The sequence below is a fragment of the Octopus sinensis genome, linkage group LG4 (genome assembly GCF_006345805.1).
Source record: "Octopus sinensis linkage group LG4, ASM634580v1, whole genome shotgun sequence".
In the NCBI taxonomy this organism is placed as follows: Eukaryota; Metazoa; Mollusca; class Cephalopoda; order Octopoda; family Octopodidae; genus Octopus; species Octopus sinensis.
Window position 1 is genome coordinate 154778189 of NC_043000.1, and position 21444 is coordinate 154799632.

Genomic DNA, 21444 nt, shown 5'->3' on the forward strand with positions numbered 1-21444 from the left:
CTGTAAAAACCTGGATTTGCCCCATGAAAAAAACTGGTGGGAACACAAACCACCCCCAGTGCTTGAAAATGACCACATCTCACTCCTCTGGAACTTCACCATTCAAACTGACAGGAAGATAGATGCAAATAGGCCAGACATCATATTGAAAGACTTCAAACAAAGAACATGCCTCCTCATTGATATGACTGTCCCAATCGATATAAACGTATCTGTCAGGACCTACCAAAAACTGAGCAAATATAAAGATCTTGAAATAGAAATCAGCAAAATGTGGAAGCTGAAGACTAAAACAATACCTGTTGTCATAGGTGCCCTGGAATGATAGCAAAAGGGGCTGATAGCTACCTAACTCAGATACCAGGAAACCCAAAAATGGCAGAAGTTCAAAAGATAGTGCTCATGGGAACTGCTCATATCCTACGCAAAATACTCTCTATGTAACCTCAAGGTTTAAAACAACCATAATTTTCGGTTTAAAAAAAAAAAAAAAAAAAAAACTTTTTTTTTTTTTTAAACATTCATTAGTACAACATCCCCACCCCCCAAATATATGGCACACTAGGCATAACAACAACATGAACTTCCAACCCTGTTGTCTCTTGAGGTATCTGGGTGAGACTTGGAGCCAACTTGTACAAATATAAAGCAAAAGTCAAACATAGAATAATAATAATAATAATAATTAATAATAATAATAATAATAATGATGATGATGATAAAAATAATAATAATAATAATAATAATAATAATAATAAATGCCCTGATGCAGTGCCAGACAGTGGCTCTCATGGCTTCTGATCTTAACTGATTGGAGGTGTTATCATGTACATTGTTTTGTCTTGGTATAAAAGATGGGCTACAGCAAATATTCTGCTCAATACCACAGATTTGCTTGTCAGTTGTTTGACGTTAACCAGTTGAGCATGTCCCTTAGTGGCTGACGATGTGTGCATCTCTGATCATGAGCAGAAGTAGTGGGGGAGCATCATAGCCATGTGTTGAGAGGGATTCTTTTGGGGTTTGAATAATTCACCTCTGGAAACATGGGCGGTTCTTTCAACATCCTTAAACAACCCTTATTCAGGGACCTTTTGAGCGGGATGGGCTACTCAACCTGAAGAAAATTCTAACTGGGCCCCACCTGCAAGGTCATGTGCTGTTTATCTTGATATGAGATCACCATGTCACACACATATGGTTGTGATGCATGCGCATGGTGTACCCTTATCAGACGGGTAGTCATGATGGGTATATTGGGCTTCGTATATTTTACCCCAGTGTCACTTTGATGGCATGAACTGCTCTCTTACTCAATAATAATAATAATAATAAAAGATCAGTACAATAACAAATTTATAAAAAGTAAAATTTAATCTGTAATTCAGTATCCTCATGCTGAAAAATTTATGCTTGGTAAATTTATGATTTGCTGAGGTATCAAGGAATCGATCCCCTGCTTGTGAAGTTCTTTTTAAGTCAATCTCCTTACTGTCTATCACTGTGTCTCTTCTATTATTCATCTCTACCACCTTTTTACTTCCTTTACTCTTTTTTCCCTTATCACACTCATACTCTTGCTTCTTTCATCCTCATAGTTATCAATTCTCTATTCACACCCTTGTGGAGGCACAATGGCCCAGTGGTTAGGGCAGTGGACTTGCAGTCGGAGGACCATGGCTTCGATTGTGTGTGTTTATTGACTAAAAACACCTAAAAGCTCCAAGAGGTTCTGGCAGGGGGTGGTGGCGACCCCTGTTGTACTCTTTCGCCACAACTTTCTCTCACTCTTTCTTCCTGTTTCTTGAGTAATGCTGTGATGGACTGGCATCCTGTTCAATTAGGGGAAACATATATGCCACAGAAACCGGGAAACCGGACCCATGATCCTGGTTAGGCTTGAAAAGGGCAACATTTATTATTCACACCCTCACTCAAATTTGCCTTGAATGCATAGAAATAATGTAGAGTAGAGAGGAAAAGATAAGCTCTGTGGTGCTAGTGCAATAATAAAATGCTCCCTTTTAATTTCATAACTGGTCCCAGATAAGATGCACCTAACCTCTGCAGGATTTAAAATCAAGAAACAGGAAAGTAAAACTAAGAAATTTAAACCAGTGTTCTAGACATTTTCCCACCCCATGATAGCATCATCCCCTTCATAATTTAACTATGGTTTTCCAAATCAATCAATGGAAATTGCAGCTGAGTTACCAGTGCCAGTGGCACATAAAAAGCACCATCCGTTCATGGCCATTGCCAGCACCGCCCCGACTGGCCTCGTGCCAGGGGCACGTAAAAAGCACCATCTGTTTGGAGTGGTTGGCATTAGGAAGGGCATCCAGCCGTAGAAATATTGCCAGATCAAACTGGGCCTGGTGCAGCCTTCTGGCTTCCCAGACCCCAGTTGAACCATCCAACCCATGCTAGCATGGAAAGCGGACGTTAAACGATGATGATGATGATTGGGTTGGACAGTTTGTAGTTCAAAGGTACAGTCTCATCACACACTCTATCATACTGATTCTGCCCGAGAATTAAGGGTAAAAGTGTGTGCGCAATGCTCGACTAATTACGCTTTAATTGAAGGAATACTAATTCAGATGATTGAATAACTGAATCCTCATCATTGAAACCAAAAGAAATTCCATCCAATCACACACATATATATACATACAAACATACATACAGTGTGTATATATATATATTTAAACTTACTTACATATATACAGTATAGGCGCAGGAGTGGCTGTGTGGTAAGTAGCTTGTTTACCAACCACATGGTTCCAGGTCCAGTCCCACTGCGTGGCACCTTGGGCAAGTGTCTTCTACTATAGCCTTGGGCTGACCAAAGCCTTGTGAATGGATTAGGTAGAAGGAAACTGAAAGAAGCCCGTCGTATATATGTATATATATATATATGCGTGTGTGTGTTTGTGTGTCTGTGTTTGTCCTCCTAGCATTGCTTGACAACCGATGCTGGTGTGTTTATGTCCCCGTTACTTAGCGGTTCGGCAAAAGAGACCGATAGAATAAGTACTGGGCTTACAAAAGAATAAGTCCCAGGGTCAAGTTGCTCGATTAAAGGCGGTGCTCCAGCATGGCCGCAGTCAAATGACTGAAACAAGTAAAAGAGTAAAAGAGTATATGTATATACTTATACAAATCCTCCATATATATATGTGTGTGTGTATGTATGTATGGAGAGAGAGGTGGGGGGGGAGAAATGTAAATGCTTATTAGACGTACTTATTGAATTATAAATCCTTATAAGAAAACAAATTGCTGCTCTTTAGGTACAGTAATTTGATAGAAGAAACATTTACAGTTTGAAAATTAATAAATAGAAAATATAGATTATTTGAAATATCATTTAAAACTTCATTAATTTCTCTTTCATAAGCAACATATTTTAATAATTAATAATGTTTTGTAAAATTTAAGATTGCTATGTCTATCATTTCGTGTTTTTAGTCTTGAGTAAATCTTTTTTGTGGGGTAGTTAATTAATCAAAGAAATCAAATAAAATGTCTATAATTATAAAAATAAACAATTTCTTTACTTTTTTTCTTAAATCAATTTTCCAAAATTACACATTAAATTTTCAACATGCTCTGATGTAAAATAAAATTTTTTAGATAAATTAGTTTATAATTTCAATGTCTAGATCAAAAAATGCCGTAGGTTTAGTAAATTAAATACTAGAGTAAGTTTGACAAAATAAATACCAGTTTCCTAAATAGCATTTATAATCATAATGCAATTAAAAACATCACAAAGCTATTACCATAACCCCAAGAAAATTGTAAAGTAATGACATGCATCATGAAAATAATGTCCCCTTGTTTACAAAAGAATCAGGAAAAAATATGAAAAATATTTTTAAATTCCTCTAAAAAACTGTTGTATTCGGGAAGTAAATTGCATGAAATCATACACGAAATTATAATATTTGTTCATGTTTTGGACCAGAAATCATTTTGAAATAAAATATAGAGAATATATGAAGACTAAAAGATGTCCAAGGACATTTCCATGATTCCATTTGTTAAGTAATATCAGTCTTTACAGTGTTCATTTATTGTTTTTTGCCTTTTTTTTTACTATTTTCTGTTTTCTGTACTAAAATGTATGGAGGATCTTTATCGTATTCTTGGAAATCTGAATTTTGAAAATTGTTGTATCAATACATTTCTCCACTCAGATACCCCCTTTCTTACTAATAACCACTGAACTGTGGGTCATTGAGAGATGAAAGGGCCTTCACAGTGTATGCATGTGTGTGGAGGGATCTGAACTTGTTTGTTCACAACAATATTTTAACTCTGTGTGTGTGTGTGCGTGTGTGTGTGTTCTAAACTGAAAACTAGAATCCTTGCATTGGTTGAGTGTTGACTGAAAGGAAGACAAATAATCAAAGGAAATCTTTTTTTCTTTTTTGCAGTCTGAGAAGAATCGGGTTTTTATTATTTTTGACCACTGGGAATGGGGCCAAAGGGAGAAAATAATTGACATTTGCATTCATTTTATCACATCCCTAATTTTAAATGTTTACTTTGTCTATACTATCATTTGTTTGATTTTCTAGCGATTCAATCATTGTGAACAAATTCACACAGTACTGAAGGAACAAATGCATGCCTTTCAAGCATAATACTATATTTGCTCCACGTCCTCGCGTTGTTGTGTTTTTTTGTGTTTTCTTGTTTGGATTAACTTTATCATCATATATATATATATATATATATATATATATGTATATATGTATATATATATATATATACATATATATATATGTATATATGTATGTATACATACACACACATATCATCATTTAAAGGCCGTTTTCAGTGCTGGATAGGTCAGATGGTAAGGCCAGGAGCTGCGCCAGGCTCCTTTGCTTTGGTATGGTTTCTACAGCTGGATACTCTTCAAGTGGCCAACTACTTTACAAAATGTACTAGGTGCTTTTTACCAGTGCTTTTATGTGGCACCAGCACAGGCTCTTTTTATATGACACCAGCAGTGGTGCAATGTATGTGGCACCAGCACCAATAGGTAACTTTCAAGACAGAGACCCTTTCAACTATGTAAATGTATGCTTGTATATATTCATAAATGTGTATGTATGTATTGAAAGAATAATTATAACCTGCACACCCAATGTAACTGTTCAGTTCCCTCAAAGCCAGTTATATAAGTGTGTGTGTGTGTGTGTGTATGCATGTGTGTGCAAGTGTGTGTGCATGTGTGTGTGCATGTATGTATACATGTGTATGTTTGTGTGTGTACAAATATAGTACATAACTATCATAAAACATTGACATATGTGTTAATATATAACGTATATAATTGATTATACATTTATGTATATCAAAAACACACACACATAAATATATGTGTAGTGAAATGAAGATGGCAACTAAATCTCATTGATTTATTTTGAAGAAAATAATATAATGAAGAAAAATAAAAAAATTCAGTGACATCCCAACAAACCAAGCAACACCTGTTGGTTATTTTTGAACACTTCAAGTAATTAAGTGTAAACATCTAGAAAGATCCAAGAACACCAAGTAAAAATGTATATAGAAAGTTCATGCAATAACCAGAATAAAAGAAGCCAGTAAACCAGTACATATTCAGTGAAGCAGTTTTAAAAGTGTAGAAACAGCAGGGAAAAACTATGTCAGGCTAATAATGCTGAATACACAGAGAGATGGTTGTGTTAGTAGCAATAACGTTAGATGTAGTTGAAATTGTTGAAGTGGGTTGAGAGCTGAGAGCTGTGTAGAGTTGAGTTACAGAGATTGATAAAGATTAATAGTTTTTGAAAAATAAAAGAAATTAGTTGTACTATTTGAGGGTGAGAAAACTCTTTGTGCAATCCTTTTGTTTAAAATCTGTTAATAATAACTGCCTAATAAGTAATCATTAAAGACAAATTAATTAATTGGTTGAATTGATTCAGGTGTAGTGCTAATACTTATGATTGAAAAGCAAAGCTAATCTAGTTGAATTTGAACTTGAAACTTAAATAGCTATATATATATATATATATATATATATATATGGTATTTAGTATTAACTTCACCATCCAATGGCATCTGTTGATAATGAGTGAATATAAATTTAATGCTTACTTTGATACAATGATGTTAATTATCTCATATTTCTAAGTGTATGCAGAAATAGATAAAAATCTTAATGGGTTTCAACAGAATGTGATATTGATCCCCAAAACCAAAGATCTATCAGTTAATCTTGTGTCACAATAAATATCTTAGATATCCCTATGTAGAAAAGAGTAACACGTCTATTGTGTGTTTTGTTTTGGGATGGTTTGCCCCTACACAGTGTTTTAGAAAAAATACCGTATACCTGTCCTATGGATATTTGACCTAGTTTTCTGAATAGAATTCATCAGCAGTGTCATCATCGTCATCATCATCATTTTACATCTGCTTTCTCACTAGTGTGGGTTGGATGAGCCATCACAGTTCCCACTTGAAGTTACTGTCCTCCATATCAAGTCTGAAGGCCACATCTCTCTTATACTTGTTATTTTAGACATGTTCCTACAGCTGGATGCTTATCCTATGGCCAACCACATAACAAAATGCATTGAGTAAATTTTACCATGGTAACAGCACAAGATAGATTACCATCTCCTTGACAAAACAAGACAAAGAGATCCTCTTAACACTATGTTGTCTCTGTTAATATATCTGCCCGCTACACTACAGAGTGTATCTGGTGCATGTTAAAGTATTTGCATTTAGTGAGGTTGCTTTTACTCTACAAGACAAAAACATCATCTCCAACAACTTCACTACTACACATCAATAATTTAAAGCTGCAGAATAATTCCTTTCCATAAGATACTTGTTTGAGGGTTGTTTCATATTTTAAATTATCTCTATTTGTTATGTTGTTGTTATTGTTATGCCAAAGACATGTGGTTTAGTGGTTCAGAGTTCTGGGCTCATGATTGTAAGGTCATGAGTTTGATGCCCTGTTGCCCAGTGTGTCCTTGAGCATGATACTTTATTTCACATCGCTCCAATCCAGTCAGCTGGTAAAAATGAGTAGCACTTGTATTTCAAAGGGCCAGCAATGTCATATTCTATGTAACATGTCTATTGTGTGTTTGTGTGTTTTGTTTTGGGATGGTTTTCCCCTACATAGTGTTTTAGAAAAAATACCATATACATGTACTATGGATATTTGACCTAGTTTTCTGAATAGAATTCATCATCATCGTCATATTCTGTCATGCTGAATCTCCTTGATAACTATGTTAAGGGTATGCATGTTTGTGGAGTGCTCAGCCACTTGCATGTTAATTTCATGAGCAGGCTGTTCTGTTGATCGGATCAACTGGATACTTGTCATTACTGACAGAATACTAGTTATTGCTATTTAGTTCTAGGTCAGCCCTGTGTAAGTAGATGATGATCAAAGTCATTCTCATCAAACCTACCATGTCATATATTCAAACATGTTATATCTATTCAAAATGCCTGTTTGTTTTCATTTTTTTTTTAAGATAGCATGCTGTGCTTTCTGAAAACTTGAGTGAACATGAACAGGCTTCCTTATTAATTTGTGCTTAATTAAAGCATACAAGACTAAAAATTAGATGAAAACTTCTGGTTGCACAACAGCTCACATTCTTCCTATTTTTTCTGTATAGCACAGTTTCACACAGCACTACTTTGGTGCAGAATTGCAGGACTGCCAGTCCTGGAATCTTGCAAGATTACAACATTACAAGTATCACACTAACTTTATTTTCATTCAGTTTGAAGGATGTAATTCTCTAATATAAAAGAAAAGAAAAAACTTTGGTTCCTTCTTTTATCATTTACTCCTGTTCTATTGTATTTTTTAAAAAATTTAAAGAGATTTAGACATATTGGGAATACACCTACAAGAGCTGTATCGATTTATGCAATATTTTATTAAGGAATGTTTAAATCATTTCTTCTATTGGCCTCTTGATTCTTTAGCTTCAAGCAGACATTGATTTAAACCAGAATGACATGGAATGGAAAATAAATGTCGAAGTTGCGAGCCAATAGTTTATTTAGCTAACTTTATCTGGTTGTTCATAGCTTGAAGGAAATATATTGCTAGGTTTGTCTAACACGGATATTGCAAAGAGAAGTAGAAGATTGTAAATTCACATGAGATATTCACATAAGAAATTCACTACAGAAGAAACAGTCAAGATGCTTAGCAGAAACAGCTATTATAGTGTGGGCATAAAAATTTGTACAAAACTGAAGCTGAGAATCTGTCCCATGACTCAAGTTTCATGCCACGGCAATCTTCAAGTGGAACTCACACTTACACAGACACAGACACAGACACACACACACACACAGAGGAAGACACACAAGGACATTTAATATGAGAGTATGTGGTGGTGTTAAATACGTTAATTAGTGTGTATAGAAGAGCAGCAACAGAGACATGAAAATGGGTGCGAATGGATATCTCCACGTAGGTGAAATAGTTTTGTTTGCTAATAGCAGAAATTTTTTATGGCAGAAGAAGATCCGAAGCTACCGAGCCATACAGGTGAGATGAAATGAGATTATGAAGAATGGTAATCTACTATACTGCAAACCTAAGCAAATCATGCTGGTATAAAAAAATAATAGCGAGGAGGAGGCGTGGTGGTCATATTGATGATCATGGAGGTCAATAGTTATCTATAAGATGACCTAATAAAAAAAAATGTTAAAATACATCTTGTCTTCAAGAGCTTGCTATAAATAAAATTGCATTATTATAACAATAAGTGCAGGCAGGTGTTCACTGCACATGCAATCTGTGGGATTTACATTTACTGACAATGTTTGATATACCATACTCTGTTTTTTCTGCTGTCTGCCTCTCTCTCAACCATGTGGTTTGGGCTTAGTTCCACTGTGTAGTATCTTGGGCAAGTGTCCTTTACTATAGCCCTGGGCCAATCAAATTCTCGCAAGTGGATTTGTTAGAGAGATATTGAAAGAAGCCTGTCTCTCTCTCTCTCACACACATACATCTACGTGCATATACACATGTGTATGTACATGTGTGTGTTTCCTGGTCTTTGCATTGCATGACAGTAATAAATGACCTTCACTACCACAGAAGCAATATCCTTTATTTCCAATCTTCCATGAAAACATGTCATGAGGAAATATTACCTAGCTTGGAAACAGGTGAAGGTTGACAACAGGATGAGCATCCAGCCAAAGAGAAATCTGTCTCAACAAATTCTGTTTGAATCCATGCGAGAATGGAAAAAAATATGTTAAGATGATGATGAAGTTCTTCCCATGATGCTATGAGTAAGAGAGATGTAACAAATTTGAGCATTTTTATATTGCTGAATCAATTAATTTTGCAAGACTACTTCCTTTTCTGCCAGCCCATTAATCGTGAAGGAGATGCTGTGCTTATAGTCAGCCATACAGTATGAATCAAGCACAGTTATCCAGTACTTCACACAACTAAGTCATCACTGGAATAAATTATGAGCTCAATATTATGTGATCAGGAATCTAGCATAGAAGCTCTCATATTTCTATAGTCAGCAGAGTAAGTTATATATTATCACCATTCAATTAAACGATATAATAAAAAATGATATACAAAAATTTAACCACTGCACATTATTTAGAATAGAAGTAATAAGTAAATTTGAAAGTTCCTCATGGAAGATACCACTACAAACCTAAAATAGAAATTAGTATGAAGTAGAAAAAATGGGAAAGAACATTTTTTTTACTTCTTGAGTTAAGAAATTTTAGTGAGATAAGAGTGACTCCTAAATCAGTTCATATTCCATAAACCAGAGGTAAAGAAATTAAAAAGAATATGTATATATATATATATATATACATACACATAATTATGTGAATACTTAACCTAGTAAATATCCATAGGTATTTAAGCCTGTTGTAATAAAAGAGAAAAAATGTCAACATCATTGGAAGAGCATAAAATAAATTTCTTTAATAAAATATATTATTTTGTTTTCATTTTCTGGAGGAAGAGGGGGAAAGAGAGAGGTAGAAGAAGAGAAATTATTTTGATAAAGAGAGATGAGAAGAGAAATAAAGAATATCTGCTGATAAATAAATTTTGACTAAGAATGACATAGACAGATAGATAGGTAGGTAACTAGATACATGGATAGACAGGTAGATAGATAGATAAATAGATAGATAGATAGATAGATAGATAGATAGATAGATTGGGGGAAGATGATAGATGGAGAGAGAGATTGGGAGACTGTTGTATATGTATCTAGGAGTATGTGTGAGGAAACACTATTCATTAAATAAAAGACTGACAAAAGTTGCTGAAAAAAAAGATGTACAAAAATAAAAATTAAGGAAATGACAAAGAAAAACTTTAAATTGTGAGGGTTTCCAATATTTAATATATTAAGTCTTTCCAGACAATATTTCAGAGATGAAGTTTAATTTGGGCTGTAAATACTAAGTAACTATAAACAATTCTTTTTTTATATTTTTTTTTCTAATCTATGTTTCAACTGATATATGTTATGTTCAGGTATTAATTTTTACATGCATATATAAAAAAAAAAAAATCCCACACAGTTCCTTTGAAGAATCTTTAGCTTCTTTAAAATTCTGTTATTTATGACACAATAAAAGGATATTATAGTTAAATTAATGACTTTTAATATATATATATATATATGTATGTATGTAAATGTAATATGTGACAATTATTCAGTAGTCATGATAAAACTCTGCGTTTTGGATGTTGGGGTGGAAATCTACGCTGCCCTCTCTTCAGTTATCCAGCCATTGGAAAAATGCTATGGCTGGAGAACTGAAGAGATGGTGGCATGGGTTTCCTCCCCAACATCCGAAACTTGGAGTTTTATCATGGCTACCGAATAATTGTCACATATTACATTTACAGATAAATTCCTCTATTTACATAATATCGAGGTTTCTTTCATTCATTTGTTGTCTTACCATTTCGATATATATATATATATATATATATATATATATGTATGTATAAAAAAAACCATTTGCACTGAAATATATATAAGAAATGTGGAAAGTATTATTGGTGTTCTTATGCATAAATATATATGTATTTCAATTCACAGCTGGCTCATTTTCTTAGAAATTTGGCAAAAATACAATATTTTAAATGTTTATGTGTCCTTATATATATCCATAACCATGTATGTTAAATGTAACTGAAACGATAAACCAGCAGACACCAAAATAAATGTCAACCCAACTAAGAAAAGGATGGAGGAAAGGATGGTGGCATAAGGTTAAGAGAAAGTAGAATAAAACAAAAATAAAATAAGGTGGCGAGCTGGCAGAATCGTTAGCACGCCGGGCGAAATGCTTAATGGCATTTCGTCTGCCGTTACGTTCTGAGTTCAAATTCCGCCGAGGTTGAATTTGTCTTTCATCCTTTCGGGGTCGATAAATTAAGTACCAGTTACGCACTGGGGTCGATGTAATCGATTTAATTCCTTGTTTGTCTCCTCTATGTTTAGCCCCTTGTGGGCAATAAAGAAATAAGAATAAAACAAGCTCTCTCTCTCTCACACACATGTATAAAATACAGTAAAATGATGATATTTAGATTGTAGAAATCTTAAAGTCCGTACAATACTCAATTATCTCAGATGAGGTCAAATAAGCCTGGAGGATGCATGATTTTCTCCGTGTACCAGCAAAAGAACAGAAGCATTTACCTATCTTTGCTTCCAAACAATTCTTAATTAATTGGAATTTCAGAGTTGTCTCCTGTATCTTTCATGAGCAGAATTAATCATTAAAATTTATGATTTATTTTTTGCATTGCTATGTAACCTATAAACTATAAAGTTTAAATTAAACATGTCTTGGCTTACCGCATTATATATGTTATCCACCATCACCACTTAAATATATCCTTATCATACAGCAGGTATTCCTGGGTAATTTCTATTAGTCATTTTTAAACTACATATATCCAAATACTACACACACATATATACACATGCTTATATATATATATATATATATATATATATACATACACATTTATATACACATGCACACACACACAAATATATATATATATATATATATATACAAATATTTTCACATACATATTTACACAAGCATATTCACACACACTCATGTGCACTCACATACATACACATGCTTGCCACACACACATATATCTGTTGAGTCATGTCCTAACTAACAACACAGCTGGTATTACTTTATAGAGATATGATATGTTACCATGTTTAACAACAAATGCTATCTCCATTTCATATCAAATGGGAATTATTTATATCCATTCATATCCACCAACAGGCTCCAACATGAATCCAAGGTATATTTTCTAATATTTTGTTTACCCAGATAAACATTCTCACATACACACGTGCACACACTTGCATGCTCATGAATGCATGCACACACACACACTCAAATATGTCTGCTTATAGTACAGTAACAGTATTTTTACAGGAGAACATATGAAAAATAAACTTTTAAAATATATTTTATTTACAAAAAAGTTGGCTTAAAAAGCTAGTCAGAAAATATCTGTAAGATAGCTATACAAAGAAGTAATGCTTATCACCACTTCAATATAGCTGTTTCATAGGATGTTACTACCGTTTTTAACCCCAGGAGGAGCCTTCTCCTGTTGGTTATTGATGCAATCTGCACCCAATATATATTGCAAGCAGGAGACTGAACCCCTACCATCTTCTAGCAGATGATGGGACAACCAGACCATACAGTTTGGGTTCACTTTGGGGTTAAAAATGGTAGTAACGTTGGTTCCTATGGGACAACCATATTGAAGTGGTGAGAAACATTACTTCTTGGCTTAAAAACTTATCCAGAAAAAAAGGTAGTTCCTTTGGCCATTTTCAGGGCTTTGAAGAAGGGGCAAGAGGAAGGGAAGAAACTTTCTTCAGATAAGAAACCTAGTCTACATGTAAGCAATGGACTAGACTTCACTGAAGTCACTGAGGGGTCAAGTTATGATAATTAAACTGGACTATGGAGTAAGTCAACCATGTGCTTGAGCAAATTAATATGGTAAAACTCTGAATGATATGGACAAAATAAGTTGACTAGGGCAAAATTTGTACTAGGGCTGTAACTAAAAACATTCATTTTGCCTGGTACCCAACAAATGCAGTGATATGTTTTAGACATCTCTTGAGTCAAGTACGTCAACACCAACATCAAAATAGAAATCAAATGGAAATTGTAGTTAAGATACCTGTGCCGGTGACACGTAAAAGGCACTGTCTGAACGTGGCAGTTGACAGCACCACCTGACTGGCGTCCGTGTCGGTGACACGTAAAAGCACCAACCGATCGTGGCTATTAGCCAGCCTCCCCTGGCCCCTGTGCCGGTGGCACATAAAAAGCACCCACTACACTCATGGAGTGGTTGGCGTTAGGAAGGGCATCCAGCTGTAGAAACACTACCAGATCAGACTGGAGCCTGGTGCAGCCGCCTGACTTCCCAGACCCCAGTCGAACCATACAACCCATGCTAGCATTGAAAGCAGACGTTAAACAATGATGATGATCTTCATATGAATGATAATGTTTTTAGTTTTGGTAGAAACACACACACACACAAACACACATTTGGTAAAGGGTATGGTCAACTAAATTTATCTCAGTAGTTGACTGGTACTTATTTTATCAATCTCTGAAGGAATAATGGTAAATAGTAGAGTAGTCTATTGCAGGTTTTAAATTCCAAACAGAAATAAAAAGGAAGCAAAACATGCTCTTAGACATTATTTCTGCCACTCATCTTATTCTATCACTCACATTCTTTCTATTAAAATTTATTTATGCGCCCTTTTCAAGACTAGCCAGGCTCATGGGCCCGGTTTCCCAGTTTCTGTGGCATATGTGTTCCCCCCAGCTGGACGGGATGCCAGTCCATCGCAGCGTTACTCAAGAAACAGGAAGAAAGAGTGAGAGAAAGTTGTGGCGAAAGAGTACAACAGGGGTCGCCACCACCCCCTGCTGGAGCCTCATGGAGCTGTAGGTGTTTTCGCTCAATAAACACACACTACGATCCTCCGACCGTGAGTTCGCTTCTCTAACCACCGGGCCATTGTGCCTCCTTTATATTAATATAATATGCATAATAACAATAACATATCTGTCCATTCTTCATACACTTTAGCTACCAGAATTGAGTCTGAATACCTGATCATTAGCGTTTTTCATCCAGAGAACACCTCTCTTTGGACGATATGTGTTCATAACACACATGATTCATCAGTGAAAGAGGATTTTGAGACGTTGCTGTTTCAACCTTATTGTGTACCTCCTTGGTCAAAGCCAACCTGCTGATCCAATAGATCTAACAAGAGTATGAGCTCTTGCTTATTGTAATCAGGAAATATAGTATTTGCTGATGCATGCTGATATCTGCCAAATAGCAAGAATCGAAACAATAATATATGTATTCATTCTTATTTTCAGGTTGGCAGACATCACAATGCACAAGCAAATAATTTTCTGATTACTATAAACAAGAGCTCAGCTCCAGCTAGATTCATCAGTTCAGTGGAGTAACTTTGACTGATGAGACAAAATAAGTTTGAAACAGCAGTATCTCAAAGTCCCCTTAGACAGGTGAATTACGTGTGTTATAAAAACACATCTTCTAAAAGGAGAAGCTGTTCTCTGTTGATGAAAAATGGCAGCAATCAGGCATTCATGCTTGAATCTGCCAGAACATATTAGAAATGAAAAGATATGTTATTGGTTGGATTCCTACTGTTCTGCATGCACCCTATGATTTATATTAGTTACAAAACGTACATATAATAATATTTATTACTATACATGCTCATGCATATGCATATGTACATATAATAATAAATATTACTAGACATGCTCATGTATACATATACACTCACACATATATAGTGTAAAAACAAACATTATATATATATATATATATATAGTGTGGTTGTATACTGTCAACTTAATGTGACAGATGTGTAAGGGAATTTCACCACCACTGTTTAGCCCTAGGAAGCATCGACGCTTCTGTCAGCCTTGACGCATTTCCTGTGTCCTTATATATTTACGAAGGGGAGACAAATACCCCCAACAGCTAGGCCTGCATCTAGAGACACGCATGTTTCAGGGTCTTTGCCCATCATCGGTCTAGAGTAGCAGAGGCCTGCTATATATATATTAAGTACATAAAGTATATACGTATATTATATATATATAAAGCATGATGGACTCTCCTGTTGGTTTTGGTGTATAAAGATCTGACAACCTAAACTTTCTTAGTCGGTCATAATGCTTCTGGTGAATGGGACATTTGAGTTCTGCCAACGATTTGCAAAGAAGCCCACAGATGTTGTGACTATGAGGAATATGGAGGCGCAATGGCCCAGTGGTTAGGGCAGCGAACTCGTGGTCGTAGGATCACAGTTTCGATTCCCAGACCGGGCGTTGTGAGTGTTTATTGAGCGAAAACACCTAAAAGCTCCATGAGGCTCCAGCAGGGATGGTGGTGATCCCTGTTGTACTCTTTCGCCACAACTTTCTCTCACTCTTACTTCCCGTTTCTGTTGTACCTGTATTTCAAAGGGCCGGCCTTGTCACTCTCTGTGTCACGCTGAATATCCCCAAGAACTACGTTAAGGGTACACGTGTCTGTGGAGTGCTCAGCCACTTACACGTTAATTTCATGAGCAGGCTGTTCCATTGATCAGATCAACCGGAACCCTCGTCGTCGTAACCGATGGAGTGCTTCCATGAGGAATATGTGTCAGTGCAGACAGTATCTTTGCAGAAGACTTTTCTCCTTTGCCTTGCACCCCTTAGCCTGTTAATGTTGGTTGAAATAAAATCTCTTATATTCTTTTATCATGACAATCTGCACTTTCTTCACTCCAAGGCTGTTTGGTCAGCTTGTCCTTATATCTGAGCCACGGTTGAACCAGCATTCCTGGACCCACTATCAAGCTGGTTGTACATGACGACTTTTGTTATTCTTTTGTTACTCATTCTAACAACATGACATAATATATATATTTGTATGCATATTTACATATATGTACATATACACATGCAACCACAATAGCAGTCATTTTTTTTTTCAAATAATGATATGTAAACATGTTAAGCATAAACCCATATGAAAAAAATAGCCAAAAGCTATGCAAAAGTCTACCATATGAAGAAATAGATTAAAGAGATGAAAGACAAAATTTGTTATGTTGAGACACAATAATGTGATGGATATGTTGAATGATAAATTCTAAATGTTGATTGCCTGAGTAAGTTTACATCTCTTATTCAGAATATCTTTCAGATATTCTAACAAAATAGTTTCTAGTCAACAGTTGTTTTGTTATATGTTTCTCTTTAGCCATCTATTTGTTCACACATTCATCCATCTGCTTGTTATTGCTACTAGTCTATTCATATATTGCTTACAGCCCACATAACTACACCAGTCTACTTCCCACAATATGTGTGTGTATGTGTGTGTGTATGTGTGTGTGTGTTTGTGTGCATGCATGTATGGATGTATATGTATGTGTGTGTCTCTGCATATGTATGTAATATATATATATACATATATATACACATATATATATATATATATATATATATATATATATATATATATATACATATATATATATACATACATACACACACACATATATATATTGTAGACGGAAGATGGAAGATACCAGGTATAAACTATTTGGTTTATTATCTAATATATATATATATATATATATATATATATATATATATGTGTGTGTGTATATATATATATGTATATATATATTGTATGTATGTATATGTGTGTTTGTATATTAGTGTGTGTTTTGTATCACACGGTAGTTGTAAATGAGTCTCACTGTTATGTAAGCAGTATTATTCATTATCAATATTCTGCAAAAACATATCTGGGCATATGGAAATATTACCTTGCTTGGAAAAAAAAAGAAGAGAGGGTTGGTAAGAGGAAGGGCATCCAGCTGAAGAATAATATGTCCCTCAATAAACCCAGTCTGACTCATGTAAGCATGGAAAACTGGATGTTAAAACAACAATAAGGAGGAGGAGGATGATGACGACGACGATAATGATGATGATAATGATGATGATGGCGATGGTAATGATGATGATGATGATGGTGGTGATGGTGATGATGGTGATGATGCTGTGGATGACGATGATACTGATATATACATACATATATATTTTATTTTATCATATAAGGGATGATGGCGATGGAGATTGGAATATTTTACATCCAAATCTCTCCTGAACATCATGTTTTTATTAAGTCTCTTACCCTCATCCTCCATTTTGAGTTCAACTCTGTCTCAACCACAACACCTAGTTCTTCTCCTCAGAAGTCCCTTAGAACTCCATCATTTCCTGCAATAGTAACTGACAATAGTCTAAGTGGAATATCAATTCCTTGTGTCTTGGAGAGTCTGCAAAGTTCACAGGCACTGCTCCTATTTTCAAATAAAACAACACACACACACGCACACACACACACAGACACACACACATGTATATGTGTAAAACTTCCACAGTATTGCTACTTTATTGGTAGGTCATCAGCCTTTTGCCATAATAGAATTTAGCTGTGTCCCAGACAAAACAGATTAAGCCCTTTAGCAGCATAGTAGGTGTCCTGAGTGAACCAATGCCCTGGGCCCTCTAGTATTTATTTATTGACAGTGAGCCACAGCATATGTAAGTCAGATTAAGCCCCTAGACTCCCAAGGTCATGAGCAATTGACCAATGTTCCCAACCCTTCTCGAGTAAGGAAAACAAAAGTAGCAGGAGAGTACTCCATGGGATGAATTTCATATGGAAACTAAAAAGGTATAGGTATGACTATGTGCTTTGTAAAGGGTCTGCTAATTATGGAATGAGTTTAGATAATTACGGGACAGTAGTGATAGAAGGAATTTGTTTAATATTGTGATTGAGGTTAGAGAACAATGCCTAGATATACTGGTGATCCTGTTACATTAGTAACAAGAGGAGCAAGTGGTAACACTGGTTTTGTTGATGTAATTATGGGGAATTAATTATTTGGGGGAAAATACATTAGTAGAATGAATATCTACAAAGTAGAAGGGAGTTCTACAGGTTCAGTCATAGACTAGTCTTCTTTCAGTGATGGATGCAAGGTTAAAGAGAAAAACAGGTTCTGATTAGTGGGGTAAAAATTGTAAAAAATTGCACACCAATGTTCCCAAATTATTAAAACACTTACTACGAAAGGGTATCATTTCCTGAAGTGCTCCACCTTGGGCTTCAAATAAAGAAAAAGTACATAAAACAAATTAATTTTGGCTTTAATTACTTGTTTTAATCATTATCATAAGCACAAAATGTATAAACTAATAGAAAATCTACTGGCGTTTATACGTGCTAGGACATATTGATGTGTGTGTATGTGTGCATGTGAGTATGTGTGTGAGAGAGTGTATGTGTGTGTGTGCGAGTGTATGTGTGTCTGTGTGAGAGTGTATGTGTGTTTGTATATGTATGTGTATGTATATTTGTTTTTGGAAACAGTTGACAGGTTACTTTGTTGTTACTCAAAGATTTTGCTACATGAGCAAGACAGTAATTTTTACAGAGTCCTCTTGTAGACTGACCCCATAAAAAAAGTAAAAGAGATTCCATTATAATGGCTGGAGACACTAATGCATATGTTAGACAACCCCATAATGAGTATTCTGATGTATATGGCGGCAATGAATTTGATATGAGGACTGAGGCAGTGTCAAAGTTCTTGGTGTTTTGCACCACAAGTGATTTAACCACATGCCACAATAACGTCATGAAACTAGTGAGTCACTACACAACTTACTAATCAAACAAGAAGGCAAACCAGACAGATTCATAAGGGTTGATGGTTGATTGTGAATACCAAGTACTTTCATAGTGAATAATGCAACATTTGATAATATAGACTAGTGATTAGTGACTGCAGGATGAAAACCTATGTAGTCTCTGAAAGTACAAAACGATCTACTGAAAGAAGGTATGGAAGCTGAAAAATCTTCCTGCTAATGTAGGTTAAGAAAAGATGCTACTTGACATGTATCCCAGTAAGGAGGAGGAGGAGGAGGGGGTTAGGAGGAGGAAGAGAGAGGGAGAGAGACACTAATAAGAGAGGAAAAATAGAAGTTTCTGTGAGATAACCAGCTGTGAGTCAAAAACCCAGTTCTGTGGATGAGCAAAATTCCAATCAGACAGAAGGTGATATGGTGATAAATAGCACAGTAGACAGAACCATAAAAGCTGAAAAGTAGGTTTAGAAAGAAAGTAATGGGACAAGGAATGATAAAAGAAGTTTTTCCCTGAGACTTTTAAAAGACATCAAAATACAATTCCCTCTAACATAGCAGACCAGCCATCTGCTATAGACTAATTTTACTAATTTGTTGATCAGGTAAAATTCTAACAAAAGTATTGGAACTATGGATATATGCAGAGATGACACAAAGGACATAGAACAAGCATGGGCAAACTTTTCTGAGAAGTAGGTGCCATGAGACTTGACTGGTCATCAGGCAAGCTACACTACTGAAAAAATTCAAGATAATTTTTTTGTTGGCATGCCATTTAGAAAGTCCCATGGACTGTGGTTTGCCCCTTTTGTTACCAACCCGGCTGAAACTGGCTCTGGCTCTGTTGTACAAATGTCTTGTTTTCCTAAGTTTCCAGTTAAAATCTTCCACCAAACCTGAGTCACAATTTATCTTCCTAACACTAGCTTAATGATAACTAAGTTATTTTACTAAATTCTTTGTTATATGTAAAGTAATTGAAAGAAACACAGAGCATCTCAAAATAAATACGGTAACGAAAGGGTTAAGACTGATGTAGAAAATTTGACAATGAAAGCAGTTCAACATATTCTCATGTATGATAGCTGAAATAAACTGAAAAACTATAGAAATGATATCTACATAGGAGTGGCTGTGTGGTAAGTAGCTTGCTAACCAACCACATGGTTCCGGGTTCAGTCCCACTGCGTGGCATCTTGGGCAAGTGTTTTCGTGCTACAGCCCCGGACTGACCAATGCCTTCTGAGTGGATTTGGTAGACGGAAACTGAAAGAAGCCTGTCGTATATATGTATATATATATATATATGTATGTATGTGTGTGTATGTGTTTGTGTGTCTGTGTTTGTTCCCCTAGCATTACTTGACAACTGATACTGGTGTGTTTACGTTCCCGTCACTTAGCAGTTCGGCAAAAGAGACCGATAGAATAAGTACTGGGCTTACAAAGAATAAGTCCCGGGGTCGATTTGATCGACTAAAGGCGGTGCTCCAGCATGGCCGCAGTCAAATGACTGAAACAAGTAAAAGAGTAAAAAGAGTAAAGAGTAATGACATGAAAGCTTTTTAATTTTTTTCTACACTCAAATCTCAAATTATAAATTATTGATGTGAAACGAAGTAGTAGGAGATTTCTTTTTTAAATGGAAGGGTGATGGTGTTATTGAATGTGGTGTAGGGGAGAGCGAGCAGAATGCGAAAGGTTTTGCAGTTAGTAAAGAAAATAGCTTCATTAGAAATGAGTGGTATAAAGGAAGGAAAAATTCAGGTGTAACTTTAGGAGGTTATAACACGGAATGATAAAATGCATTTCAGATAACACTTGTTGTTTGATGTATGTCAATTAACTTCACTGCAAGCAACTAGGATTAAGTAAATGGAATGACATTAATTGCAGAGCTAGAGAATGACATTTGTGATAGAGTCAAAGAAAGATTTGTAACCGAGTATGAGAATGATAGTAGGGTATTTGTAACATGTCAAGACATTACAGAAAATGATGTGTCAGAGCCAGAAAATAACAGTAATAGATGCTTGTCTTATGTCGTCTCTTCAAAGAAAGGAAAGACTTGCTCACAGTCTAAATCAATATGGTGGAAAGCAGAATGAAGTTACTGTAGTTAATATTTGATTTGGAATTACTTTATATTACATATGATTGATGGGATGAGATAGTTGACACCTCACACTTGCACTAACATTACAGCAGAAGAGACTTCTTTTTTTTTTTAACCATAAGAAACTTAACTGTAGTTAAATGAAGCAAGGTAGAATAGACATATTGTTAAAAAAACAAAAAAACTAGTAACTTTCAGATATCAGTCTGTGGAGGTATCAATGGTATGAAATTATTATTATTATTATTATTATTATTATTATTATTTTCATACCATTTATGCCTCCACAGAGACTGATATATGAAAGTTATTTTTATTATCTATTCATTTAATAACAAAAATAACGATAATAACAATGAAATAAATAATAACAATGAAAAATAGTAATATTTACTGCTGTTGTTACTACTACA

The 21444-nt window shown here is 35.2% G+C and overlaps 1 protein-coding gene across 11 annotated transcripts in view; it reads right to left on the minus strand.

Annotated features, from left to right (window-relative positions):
- LOC115210354 (potassium voltage-gated channel protein Shaw) overlaps positions 1-21444 on the minus strand; it is a 505184-nt gene that overhangs the window by 75825 nt on the left and 407915 nt on the right. For 5 of the 11 annotated variants that reach the window (XM_036502597.1, XM_029778898.2, XM_036502595.1 and 2 more), the window contains 2 exons: positions 18330-18368; positions 9929-9955 (listed from right to left, as the gene is read on the minus strand). The exons of 2 other annotated variants lie outside the window; for them this stretch is intronic. In XM_036502597.1, coding sequence (XP_036358490.1) covers positions 9929-9955; positions 18330-18368 — 66 coding nt within the window. The remainder of the gene's footprint in view (positions 1-9928; positions 9956-18329; positions 18369-21444) is intronic. 4 more of the 11 variants (XM_036502598.1, XM_029778901.2, XM_029778903.2 and 1 more) reach the window with 2 other exon arrangements.